Raw genomic sequence first — 13,529 nt, 5'->3', positions numbered from 1 at the left:
ATACGAGTTCGAGATTTTTGGTCTTCGAGAATCGACGGCATCATCAACCTCGTATAATTTTGTTTTAGGTGGTTTCTGGGGTTTTATATAGAAATGAAAAAAAAATAAAGAAACTATTTTAAATAATCATCAATTTTAATAGCTGTATTTCTATGAAAATTATTTTTTTACTTCTGTTCTACACGCAATTTAAAACAATAAAGAATTAGACTTCATATTAAAAAACGTTGATCTACGATAATTTACAAGTAAATTGTACAGTTAATTTATTAATGTACGTTAGCTTGGAATTATTATACAATACGAAGAATGGCTCAAACTAAATCCTAATAAAGTAGTGTCTTTTACAGGAAAAATTTACTTGACTTTTACATGTATGTATTACTTAAGTTGTCATTGCATGTTGCAACATTAGGTCGAATAGCATTAAGCTATAACGAAGCGTAACTTTTGATTAATATGTCATAAGATACAATAACATATTCTTATATACTTTTTAATTATTCAATCAAAATGTATGGATATCGTACTATAACGATGTGTTATAATGTTGAAGAGCCAGTGTACGAGTTATTTAACTCTTCGTACAGTTTGTACGAGTCAAAAGTTTAATGTTGGCAACTCTGGTTTGATGTCACAGTGTTGTTTGTTGTGTATTTACTATTTTAATTGAAATACCTGTATTTTTTGTATCTTTCCTTTGAATAAAACTTTGTATACTTTATATTTTTATTAATGAAAAAAGATGTCTATTGACACTAGTTGGGATATTGACAAATATAAGGAGGACCATGAGAGTGATGACCATTGGGGTTTAAGACGCGCTTTCATGGAGAAATGGAAGAATGATTACCCCGAGGAGAGACTGGTTTGTTTAGCGAGGGTTTTCGCTAATATGGAGTTTATGGGGTGCAGGTACCCTATTGAAGTAATGCAAGAAGTAGCCAGGCTCTCTCATGAGGTAACTGTTAGCTATAAGTTCATGTTTGACTTATCCCGGGTGTCCTATGATAGTGTGATGTGCAACTGCTGTTCATGTATACATATAGGCTACGGCTACCACGTACCATCAAGTGTACCATCAGCTTGTTTGCTATTCCAATTATATTTAAAAAATATCATCTATAGAAAAATAGATTTTTAGGTTGTAACAGATTAAATAACCCCTCATTAATGCATCATATGCTGTACCAATAAAAATGTGGCACTGGCAGCTTAGACATCAGTATCAGTTACATGTATCAAATTTGCGGTATATTTAAGTTTTTATTTTTTAACTGAAACTACTAACTAAAAATAAATAATGTCAAAAAAATGAATGATATGATATAAGTTTCAATGCCAGTTATATTACAAGTACACTAAGAGAACTGATGGTTCAACAGATTAAAAAAAAATTGGAAATACTGGTATACTTTCAATAGTCCTTGAATATCATTATTATCTTATGTCCTAATAAGCTTTGGCTTTTGGCTTTATGAATTAATTGCTATATGTTTCACATATAGCAATTAATTCATAAATAATTATTTTAGAATTGTTTCCTAAATAACATTTTTTTACAGGTAGCTCAAGATTATAGAAAAGCGAAGAAATTTAAATTGCAAAGGACATTTGTTTCTGCATCTGACGCTGCAGAGGACAGAGCCAAGGGTATTAAACGAGAAGGTGGCATTGTGTTAAATGGACCACCTCAGAAGACCCCAAAAATCTTATTTGTACAACAAGGACTTGAAGATAGTACAAAAGAAGTAACAGATAATAATATAGAACAATTAGATAATGAAGTTAGTAAAGAATCTGAAAAAAATTTGCCTGAAAAAAAATCTTCACAAGTGATTGATGCTAACCAATTTCTAAATGAAATGATGAAAATTGAATGTATAGATGTTAGGTTGTTTAATGAGAGTATGTTTCATACTGCATTTGGGAAATTGGTTCTGTTAATCAGATCTTGGTCTAGTAGATTGGAAAATATACGATGTAAGTATTGCCATATCACTAGGACCTTGTAACATTGATTAAATATACCCAACTAAATATGGGCATATGGGGTAAAGGAGATTGTTGTAAGTAATGTGGACTGTTGACCCCATTGCTAGCAATGTACCAACTACAGTTGGCCTCCACATGGTTCCTCTGTAAACCATCATGATAAGTTCCTGGTATTTTTTTACAATGGGCTGATTGACCTGACCTCTTTCTCATCTTATCATCTTCTACTGGTAACCTGGTAGCGTAAATTGTAATGCAGACAAATGCACCATAGCATATGTCAATTGCATTTACCACAATATTGACAGTTATCTGTATTAGTTTATGTGAATGACTAAATTTGTAAAATTAGTGTCAATAAAAATAATTATCATTATATTAGTTGATAATGCCTCTGACTACTTACTCTATACCAGTGTTTCTTACTCTACTCTAATTCTTTTTAGTGCCATGCCACACCTTAGCCTTACTAAAATTCTTAATAGGTTTTAGGAAGAAATCACTAGGAAAATGTTATTGAAACAGTAAGTAAATATTTAAATATTCAAAACATAAATGAAAAATTAAAGTTCAGTTTCAATATAATTTTAATAAACAGTTCCTTTTTAAAATTGCCTTTAGGAATAAATGACTAGGAAAATGTTATTGAACTGTAAGTAAATAATTAAATATTCAAAACATATAAATGAAAAATTTAATTATTCAGATTCCATATAATTTTAATAAACTGTCCACTTTCAAATTGCCCACCTTAACAATCAAATGTTAACCACCCCCTGTGGGGTGTGGACCCCATGTTGGGAAACAGTGCTCTATTTGGTATGAAAATAGTGTAGGTGTCTGTTTATATGTATTGTATTATGTTTCAGCAAGCTGCCAAGTGTGTGGAGTACCAATAAGAACAGTGTATGAGAATAACTATTTCTCAATGTTTTTGAATGAAAAACTGTTGGCGCAAGCCACTGGCATTAGTAAGGTAGAAGCTAGGAGTATAGTTGAAGTGTTAGCCTGGAATGTAAGTATTGATTTGTATTAACCATCACCAGTTATAGCTCATACACTCACTGACCTGCACAACTTTGTCTATGTCAACTTTTTCCTCATTTTGGCAAAATATTTCTTGGCATCTCCACACCTATTGATAGATAGATAAAATTCTTATTTACGATATAGGCACACACACACACACATAATGCACAGTAATATTAATAACAAAAATTAAAACTAGATACACAATTACTATAGTCAGTCAACATAATACAAAACAATACAGATATACAGTAGTATTGCTAGTAGCTGCAACATTTTGTGAGTGCCTATTGCTAGTGCTGGCTGTAACATGTTATTATATAGACTCAGTCTAGCCGTTCTCGACAAATGGGCTATCCAACACTAAAAGAATTTTCAACATCAGATCATTACTACCGGTGATTACTTTGTCAAACTTACCTCATTATAATATTAATATACTCATGCTTTATTTTTTTACATTATTAGAATGGTAAACTATCTGACATCTACCTTACCATATGCGGTAATCGTCGTCTATATATATATGAACAACACTAGGAGCATTACATTATTATGTGACATCCATTACATCACTCATGCCTTGTTATTCCAGAGGATTAAGATATCACGTCTCTTTTCCTGTAATTTTACTGCCTAAACAAAGTTTACTTAATAGTTTAGAATTTATTTTATGGATGATAACGGAATAGTTCTCCCGCTTGCGCTAACTGTTTACACTAACGGGGCACCAGTGGAGGATGAAAATATGAGCATGAGTTCAGATCAGTTAGCCCATTGTAACAGATTCACCAAGAATTTATCACGATGGTTTTCAGAGGAAACAGCGTGGAGATTAGCCTGATATGGTATATTGCTAGCACTGTGATTATTAGTCCACATTACTTACAATCCCCTTCCCCCAATAGCTTAGAATTACATCGAGTAATCATGCAGACGACTTTATATGTATATTATCTTATAGCGATTACGCGAAGAAGCAATAAGTATATTGGTGAAAGAGCAATGGATAGCTCAGGGAGATTCCAGAATATCAATGCGCGATGTGTCCACGAGAAAGGGGGATTTTGGCACCCCCATTGAGAATAGTGTAGCTACTAAGTAAGTTAATTATAATATTTATATTATTAACCGGATCTTAACATCAATAATTTTACCGTGGTCACGAGCTGATTGTCAGCTCGTGACCTAAAGATACAAGAACTTGTTGAGAGAGTATGAATTTAGCTGCTAAATTCGATACTAATCTAAGTTTTTGTAATGTAAATTTTCTGATTATATTAATATATTGCATTTTAATTATAGAATGATGAAACTAATGGGGTGGAAAGGTGGAGGGCTGGGCGCCGACGCACAGGGCATAGCTGAACCTATTAAACCCAATTTACAAATGGTTTGTATTATCATTTTAAATTCTCTAACGGTTTCCCAGAAGCCAGATCTTGAAGACCATTCGTAAAGCACCATGGTTTATAACCAACTCAGAAATCCATTTCTTGAATTTCTCCACTGTACAAGAGGAGCTTGCCCGCACTTTCTCAAAATACAATGGAGAGCTAGCCAGAGTTGTCTCAGAGGCTACTTATTAACAACCCCCCAAAATGCATAAAAACGACACATATAAACTAAATACTACAAAATTTAAACCAGAGGGAGGCATTAAATAAAAAGTCGTAAACTCAATGGACTGCAGACTGGCATTGACATCTACCAACAAGTCCGTAAACAAATTATAGGAAGTTTACTGATTGTCCTTGTATATCTCCATACAAGGACAAAAAAGTGAACTAAACATTGTGGTATAGGTGAATCGTGCGGGTCTCGGCAGCGCAGACGCTGACATCCGGCAACTGAGACGCGCCGCCCAAGACCTTATGCAGCGGTACTTCGCCTCCGACACCCTGGACGTGGACCTGGTCTTCAGCAGCGAGTTCAATAAAGAGGAGCGAGCGCTACTGCACCAACTCGCGCAAAGGGCAGGACTGTCTTCGAGAAGTTACGGGGATAAGGATAGGTGAGCAATTCAAAGGAATAAATATTCTCACGGTAACCTGGACTTCGATCTGGTCTTCAGCATCGAGTTCAACAAGGAGGAGGAGCTGGCGCTGCTGCACCGACTCGAGCAGACAGCGAGACTGTCTTCGAGAAGTTACGGCGATAAGGAGCAATTCAAAGAAACAAATATTCTCACGGCAACCTGGACGTAGAGCTGATCTTAAGCAGCCATATTTTTAAGGAGGATAAGGACAACTGAGCAATTCAAAAAACAAATATTTTCACTGTTACTTCATAATAAATAACATCGTATGTAAATAGCAGTAAATAAATAAACAGTTATTTAAATAAATATGTAATATATGTAAAGCTCTTCTTAGCTTAGATTAGATGACGCTGTGTGAATAGTCCTAAGTTACTTTTATTTTAAGCTTATTAATGAACTGGCCTGTACATGAAATACTTTTTGTTCCAGATTTCTAGTAGTAAAAAAAAAGTTGGATCCGTTCTCATTGGCGCGCGCCGTTATAGAAAAGGGCGGGAACACGCCGAAGTATCAAGTATTTATACCTGTCGCTGTTGGCAAGAGCAACGGCAGATGAATATGTACATACTAAACACACAAAAAGAAGAATGAAACGACATTCAACTTATATCATAATGAAATGAATAATTTGAAAGTTGCTTCATTAATCAGACAAATCTATAAATATGGTAATTTGCAGATGACTTTGCATAAAGTCTCAAATCTCAGCTATTTCAGCTACTAGGGCTGAAGATTGAGATAGCATAATCACAGAGTACAAACGCATGGTATCTTAGTCCTCCAGAATGCAACGTGTGAGAGGGAGGGGGGGAAAGGGGATTGTTAGTAATGGGAACTAGTAACTCCCATTGCTAGCAATGTACTATGTCAGGTCGACCTCCCCGTGGTTCCCCCTGGACACCATCGTGATAAATTCTTGGTGAGTTTATCACGACGGGTAAACTGACCTGACCTCATGTTCATCTTATCATCCTCCACTGGTGCCCCGCCAACGTAAACCATTAGCGCAGGCGGGTGCACCATTCCATTATCATCCATAAAAAAAAACGTGTGAGAGGTAGCGCTGACGTAACATGATATCCTGTACTGGCGTAATATGATGGTGTTCTTCGTGTATATACAGGATTAGTCAGAAAGGATATATTATTGTTATGAAAGTATCTGTGGTAACGAACACAGACACAGACCTTAGGCTACAGTATATTATCCTAAGTTATAAGAAGAAATGATATTTTATATTGTTATAAATACATTTCAGGACAGACCATTGAACTTGGCACCCATTTAGATCTCATCTCTTTTGTCGTAGAAGTCAACAATCAAGGCATATATCATAATATTAAACTCGGCTATCATTTCACATTTATGTTTTTGATGGGATAATGATATCCCATCAAAAACATAAATGTGAACATTGTGACAAACACAATGTGAAAACTTTTTGTACATAAATTATACGAGGTACTTATTTATAACTAAATTAATACCAAATTATTTTTGATAAATTACTGTATTTTCGTATATAAAATAATGTAATAATAATATAACCACAAATATATAAGTATAATTTAAGAAAGCTATGAATTTCGTAGCATAAATCGCAACCTTATAGGTTAGATATCGAGAAACAAAACATTGAGACATGAGGGCGGTTGCCATTCGCTCGGACAGGTTCGCGTCAACGTTTTATCGCACCGCTCCCACACGGCGCCGCCGCGGCGCCGCCGCGGCGCCCTATACCGAAATGCCTATTATTTAATAATTATTTATAAAAATAATGATTTTACATTATCGATGTGCGCTAAATATTGAAACAATAATTAATACCAAATCTCAGTTAATAACATAATAAATACGAAATTCGACTATACTCCTAGTTATAAGTACGAGTATATTTTAGACAGAATCTAAATTATAGCAACTAGTGTTTACCGCTCAATGCAATATTTGAAGTTTGCTAGTTATCGACACTGATGTGAAGGGGTCAACGTAAATTGGTAATGATCGACATTTTCATACAATATTACTTTCCGTCCAGTACAAGATGAGATATTTTCGCCAGGGATCAATGTCAATTGGTGGCTATCGACGTTTTCATAGAATTTTAGTATTCGTCCAGTATAAGTTGAAATAGAATCAATTAAAGTGAAAAATTGTAGTAAAATGATAACAATTTACCAGTTTCAGTCCAATTTTTTCCTTTATATTCACCTAATTACCTATCTGCATGCCAAATTTGAACTTCCTAGGTCATCTGGAAGTGGGTTATAATTTTGATCTATAGTTGATCAGTGATAAAAATGACGATTTTTGGACATTCATATCTAAATAACCGTTTGAAATATGTTTATGAAATTTGGAACACATGTTTATCTCGCAAGTCTCAATATATGAACCAAATTTGACAGGTTTGTGTGAAATAGTTTTTGAGTTATGAGGGGGTCAAAAGTGGCTCCAAATGGTTCGTGTAAATATACACACGGTGCTGCTTGCCAGTTTACTTGAAAGTCGGCTTGACACGCTACCGCGTGTCTAGATCTATGGTTATTAGTAATGTTACAGTTCTAGGGGTTAGAATACCCTTTCCGAGTAATCCTGTATATGTATACTCGACGAACGCCACTGACATAGTGTTTGGCCAGTCATCTTGTCATTCCAGTTACATAAAGAATGTACTGATGTATTTCGTTTTTTTAATGGATGATTATGGAATGGTATACTCGCTTGCGCTAACGGTTTACGCTGGCGGGGCACCAGTGGAGGATGGTAAGATGAACATTAGGTCAGGTCAGTTAGACCATCATGACATATGTACCAGGCATAAATCACGATGGTTTGTAGGGGGAAACGTGGAGGTCAACCCCACATGTTAGATTGCTAGCAATAGGGTCAGCAGGCCTCATTACTAACAATCCACTTCCCTCCTGCCTAAGGCCGCCATGTGCTCCTTTATTTGAGTATTAATGTTGAAGTTAAATATGATAAATAAATATATGCAATTCTCGAGGTTAAGGGGCAGTTGCATTCTCCTGGGTGGTTCCATTACATATACTTTGTTTTTGTTAATGATGTTGAACAGGTGATCTGGTTACAATCAACTGCTGTTATATTTCCTGTTTACACTTCAATGTATGATGATTGTTATGAATTTATAATATTGATTCTAAAATAAATTTGAATATGTTTAGTTATAAACTGAGCATTTTTTTATTTTTCCGTTTTATTCATTTTGTGTCATATAGTCTCTCTCAATACCAAAGAGTAAAGTAAATATACCAAAGGCTCAAAACCGTAAACAGGTCTCTCTTTAGAGAATTATATTCAAATTCAAAATATCTTTATACAGATCTATTACAGACTCTTATGATATGTCAAATCTTCCGTAAGTTCGGAATGACAAGAAATTCACCACTTCCTCCTCGTATTCTTTTCAAATAAATGTTTACAATAATACAGATTTATTTTTAAATTCAAATTTGGAAGAATACAGTGACCACTAGCATATGCAAAAGCAAAAAGTAATCAGTGTTCGTAACTTGAACAGACCAGTACAGACCCCCATAAACAGCACCCGTTCACGAGCATGACGGATGACCCAGTCATCATTGCATTCAACCATATTGGAAGGAGCACATTGACCCGGCCCACCGCCGCCACAAGTTCGAACTTTATAGTTCCTCTTGAGCAGTATATTCTTTGTTCCTTGGTGTCGCTTATATAGTCTACCACAAATGCCAAACTGCACAGGTTAATACAAGAATAACTGGTGATCATTTCAATTATGGACACATACATGGACTTAACACAAACTTATAATTAATAGAATAGAATAGAAAATCATTTATTCAAATAAACTTACATTGAAGCACTTTTGAATAGTCATAACATTTTTTTTAATCTACCGCTCATTCGAAATGCACATCACAAGAAGAACAAGCAAGAAACTTGTGTGTTGCTCTTTTAAATAATTTATTCTTACTTACAATTTAAGTTTAAGTATGTGAATACAAACCACCGATTAGCACTAATTCAATGAAATAATAAAATAGAAAAAAAACATTCAATATACAACAACTGGTTAAACAATTAATAAAAGAAAATAAGTCATAGTGATTAGAGCAGACCAGTCCACACAAGCAGCGCCCGTTCACGAGTATGACGGATGAGCCAGCCACCACTGCGCTCGACCATATTTTAGGGAGCCCAATGACCCGGCCCACCACGCCGCCACAAGTCTGGACATTTTAGTGAACATGACTACTGAAAACACCAGACCACGCTACGCATAGCTACTCACAATTGCCATCTGATGTTTATAGTATTCACATTTCACACAAGAATGCATGCGGCAATCAAAACAAAACCCGCTACGCTTTCATAATGAAAAGATTTGGCGAGATCGCCTTGAAGAATTTTTGAATCTCATGGAAATACTACTGAAGAAGATTAGGCTGTATGGACTCGTACCTTTGCCTATCCACTTGTGGATAAAATATACCACTACTACTACTGATAGATTGACAGATAAATAAAAAAATAATCTGAAATTCAACTACGAATAAAAAAAATTCCAAGTGTTTTGTTTGGCATGAAAAAATTATAATATAATAATATTAAATTGTAAAACATTTGTACTTGTTTTGTGTATTTTATGAACGATTTGGCGTGTCTAGTTTTGCTACTGCAGTACTAGCAGTTAGAATAACAATTTTTTTCGTTGCCAATATATACTATGTGTTTTCACTGAATAAGAACAAAATTTTTAAAAATTGTCTTAGAATGGATTTCAATACCGATTGGGCATTTAGAAAACATAGAATGCATTACGAGACCGCATACCATTGGCACGTAAGGCACATTTTTATGAACAAATGGAAGAGGTATTACCCTGAAAGAAAGTTGGTGTACTTATCTTGGGTGTTGGCGAACATCAAGTTTAGAGGATGTAGATATCCAAAGGAAATAATGCAAGAAATAATATTACTTACTAAAGATGTAAGTAGAAAAATAAATAAACACCATCTCTTGTACAAACTCTTATAAATAGGTAACAGTATTGTATGTACAGTGGCTGACTAGCAGTTTTACACTCCGCCTTACCTTCGAAGGTCGCGGGTTTTTTTATGGATGATAAAATAGTGCACTTGTCTACGCTAACGGTTTACACTGGGGAATAGGGTAATAAGATGAGCATGAGGTCAGGTCAGTTATCCCATCTTGACAAATTTACCAGGAAGTTATTATGATGGTTTCCAAGGTGAACTGTGTGGAAATCAAACTAACATGGTACATTGTTAGTGTGATGACAAGATTGGTTGTGAAAGTAACCATACAAACATGGTTGTTGGCACTTGTATATTAGTTATATCTTGAGTTACTCTAATTCTACACTAGTTATTAAGACTATTTATATTAAACACTATTGTTAGGTGTATATACAACCTCCTCACCGATTAAGTTTTATTACAAGTAATAGTTGTCAAATATAGATTGACATTATTGTAAAATATATTAAAAAAGGACAATAGAATTCTTCTGCTGCAAACATACATATTATTTATTATTTAACACATCATCTCACATACCATCTTAACACAAAAGAACCCCACCACAACAACTACATAACTTATGTGACATTTGATAAAGTGACTTATCTAACATTCACTGGCAGTCTATTAAACTATGTACTGTAATTCAATTACTATATCACATTAGCAATAGGGTCAACAGTCCACATTACTAACAATCCTCTTCCCCCCATAGTTGCAGATTGATTCCACACAAAGCAAAGATTCATCAATATGACTATAAGTCTGAATGTTTTCTATCTATATGTGTATTTATCTAAAAAATATACAATAATAATATTCCTATCACTAGTTTAGTACACAAACAAGGCTCTGATTAGTTTGGGACAGTATTGTGTTATTAACAGATAGCCTGTCATCAAAATACAGACTGACAGACCCAATTTGGCATTAATAATTGTTTCATCATCATTTTTATAAATTTATATATATGTTTCATAAACACAGTCCGAGTGAATTGAAATGACCAATCACAGACCTGTTTCTTGACTGATCGTACTATAGCCAATCGCAACAGCAATCTTGAGATAATTTTGAGGCTGATCATGTGATAATTTTCATGATCAGAAGTCTCGTCTCTTGATTCGATGCCAACGGCGGTCTCCCAAAGTGTCATCAGTTCTACCGAATTGATACAATAATATTAGAATGGATATACTTACTGAACAATTGAAATCATTGATTACATATAAATTTTTTTATACTATGATGATGGTAAACCAACATAGGGCCCATCAGATAGTAAACATTTACCAGTCTGATTGTATTGTTGGAAAAAAGGCAACTCAAAGACAAAACTGGATCATGTCATCCACATATGTAGGTGCCATACACATTCCACGTTTTATACTGAACACATTCCATGTTTTATACTGAACACATTATGTCACGAGATGACAATGTGCGTAAGATGATTTTCTAATTGGATGAGGTGTGGATATTGCAGCTGATGAATCTGTTTTATTGTTTGCTGAAAAATACCTGAAATAAATGTGCTCACCACGACATATAAAGAACAACTCAAGTTTTAGTTACTGCTACTCCCAAATTTGGTGGATAAAAATCAAATTAGGATTGTACTAATATATTGCAAGTATGTAGAAAAATGGATTTATATCCAACAAGTGTTATGAACTTATAATGATTGAATTATTATAACTTATGTACATTATAATTTCGATTTTATTTTTTTAAGTATGTTGTGGAATAATATTAGAATAACCTTAACACAAAAAGTAATAGATATATCCTGTAATTTCACTTAACTGACACACACACAGCTTACAAAATAAGCTGTTTGGGAGCTGAAATAGCCGAGATTGAGGTGCAGATGAATTTTTACAAGTACAAAAATTAAGTATAATAATTATATACTAACCAAATTATTTTTAATTCAGGATCCGACCATGGCAATACAATTCTCAAGAGATGCGAAACAATTCAGCAACCAATCACCAGTCGAATGTAAGGAGTCACTACCTTTGGACAGCAATTATGGAATCCGCAAAGAGTTCCCATTGCCATCCAGCAATTGTGGAAATCTTGAAAGAAATAAAAATATCTTGGCAAGCCAGGTATCCAATAGGAATATCATAACAATGATGAACTATAGCCAACAACAGAAAAAGATATTATATCATAATAAACGTCGTCGTCGAGAGGAAGTTTTGTTGCGGCTACTACAGGCCAGTAGTGGTGCAGCTCGGCATGTATACCAAACGCCACTGAATAGAAGTAGAACCGAAGAATCAAGAATATTTGGTGTTAATAAACAAGAGATCTATGATGAGTCAAAGACCATGTCTAAAAATGTAATGGCTATTGTAGCTGAAAACTACCCTGCGCATCATTTGGGAGAGGAAGATTATGCTCTCATCCAGGAAGTGATATGGAAGAAGTTAGAGTTAAATTGTGATCCTCTCCCAAAGTTCAATATGATGAGAATAGTGTCAGGAGCCATTCATGTTAACTGTGACGGAAAAGCATCAGCAGACTGGCTATATATCCTTAATGGGAGTATTATTAATGGTATCAAGTTAAATGTGCTGAATATTAAGGATCTTCCAAGGCCCATTAAAATGGCTTGGAAATCCCGAAATATTGGCTGTCTAAAACCCGAGAGAGTGCTAACAATGCTTCAGCGCTTCCATCCAGACTTAGTAACCGCCTCTTGGGATATAGTGGCGACACAGGTTGACAGTTATTCAGTTAGACGCGTTGTCTTCGTTGACTGGATGTCTGCCCAATACATAAAGAAGAAAGGATTCAAATTATACACAGGAGTAGACCTTAGTATTTTCAAAGTTCTTGATTACCCTGAAAATATATTAGGCAAGTTTGAAACCCCAGACTGTGAAATTACAAAAGAGATCTGGCCAACAAGAGGGGTGGAAAGGGAACACGAAATGAAAACTGTTTTTACTCCAAAATCCTCAACTGCTACTTACTGAGCAGTGTAGAATTCGGAAGATGCACCTAACGTCAGTACTTGGAGACGCCCTTCAGAAAAAAAGTTCTGGTGTAGCGGATAGCAGAACTTTACTTTACTACGAAATAAAGAGTCGTGGTTCCTGGACATGGTTAGTGGCGCTGTTCATAGTAAAAAGCGCGCGTTCAGGAAACCAATGAAGTATAAATGGATGAAAATTAAACTAGGTCAGTTAGCTTATTGTGGCCAATTCTCCTGATCACCACAGCGCTCTCCAACGTGAACTTCCAAATAGAGAGAAAGTTCCTATTACTTGGAGCAGATCAGGCTCTCTTTTCTCTTAGACGTTTTAATGAATGCTATTCCTCCAAATGGGTCGCGAATGGGTCCTGCGTCGCCTGCGCTATATAAGGATTTGACCTACATAAAGACCATAAATTAGGATAAT

At 35.0% G+C, this 13,529-nt stretch overlaps 2 protein-coding genes across 2 annotated transcripts; both read left to right on the top strand.

The window, feature by feature from the left end:
• The first annotated feature begins 639 nt into the window (after positions 1 to 639).
• On the top strand, positions 640 to 5,726 carry LOC131855319 (uncharacterized). Its single transcript, XM_059206574.1, has 7 exons — positions 640 to 961; positions 1,566 to 1,983; positions 2,865 to 3,010; positions 3,989 to 4,125; positions 4,330 to 4,417; positions 4,830 to 5,038; positions 5,495 to 5,726. The coding sequence occupies exons 1-7, from the start codon at positions 746 to 748 to the stop codon at positions 5,619 to 5,621; spliced, it is 1,341 nt and encodes a 446-aa protein (XP_059062557.1). The 5' UTR covers positions 640 to 745; the 3' UTR covers positions 5,622 to 5,726.
• A 4,036-nt stretch (positions 5,727 to 9,762) lies between these two features.
• Positions 9,763 to 13,430, top strand: LOC131855333 (uncharacterized). The gene is made up of 2 exons (XM_059206587.1): positions 9,763 to 10,060; positions 12,051 to 13,430. Exons 1-2 carry the CDS (start codon positions 9,845 to 9,847, stop codon positions 13,101 to 13,103), a joined length of 1,269 nt encoding a protein of 422 aa, XP_059062570.1. The 5' UTR covers positions 9,763 to 9,844; the 3' UTR covers positions 13,104 to 13,430.
• The last annotated feature ends 99 nt before the right edge of the window (positions 13,431 to 13,529 follow it).

This window comes from Achroia grisella, unplaced genomic scaffold (assembly GCF_030625045.1).
Source record: "Achroia grisella isolate CSIRO2021 unplaced genomic scaffold, CSIRO_AGI_Agris_v1 utg1360, whole genome shotgun sequence".
NCBI classification, from domain to species: domain Eukaryota; kingdom Metazoa; phylum Arthropoda; class Insecta; order Lepidoptera; family Pyralidae; genus Achroia; species Achroia grisella.
This window is presented reverse-complemented; position numbering and strand designations above follow the sequence as displayed.

Bases quoted from the DNA above. Each gene is read 5' to 3' on its own strand.
- LOC131855319 (XM_059206574.1), top strand. From the start codon at position 746: ATGTCTATTGACACTAGTTGGGATATTGACAAATATAAGGAGGACCAT. The intron at 1,984-2,864 runs GTAAGTATTGCC...ATTATGTTTCAG, and splicing joins TAGATTGGAAAATATACGAT to CAAGCTGCCAAGTGTGTGGA. The intron at 4,418-4,829 runs GTTTGTATTATC...ATTGTGGTATAG, and splicing joins TTAAACCCAATTTACAAATG to GTGAATCGTGCGGGTCTCGG.
- LOC131855333 (XM_059206587.1), top strand. From the start codon at position 9,845: ATGGATTTCAATACCGATTGGGCATTTAGAAAACATAGAATGCATTAC. The intron at 10,061-12,050 runs GTAAGTAGAAAA...TTTTTAATTCAG, and splicing joins TAATATTACTTACTAAAGAT to GATCCGACCATGGCAATACA.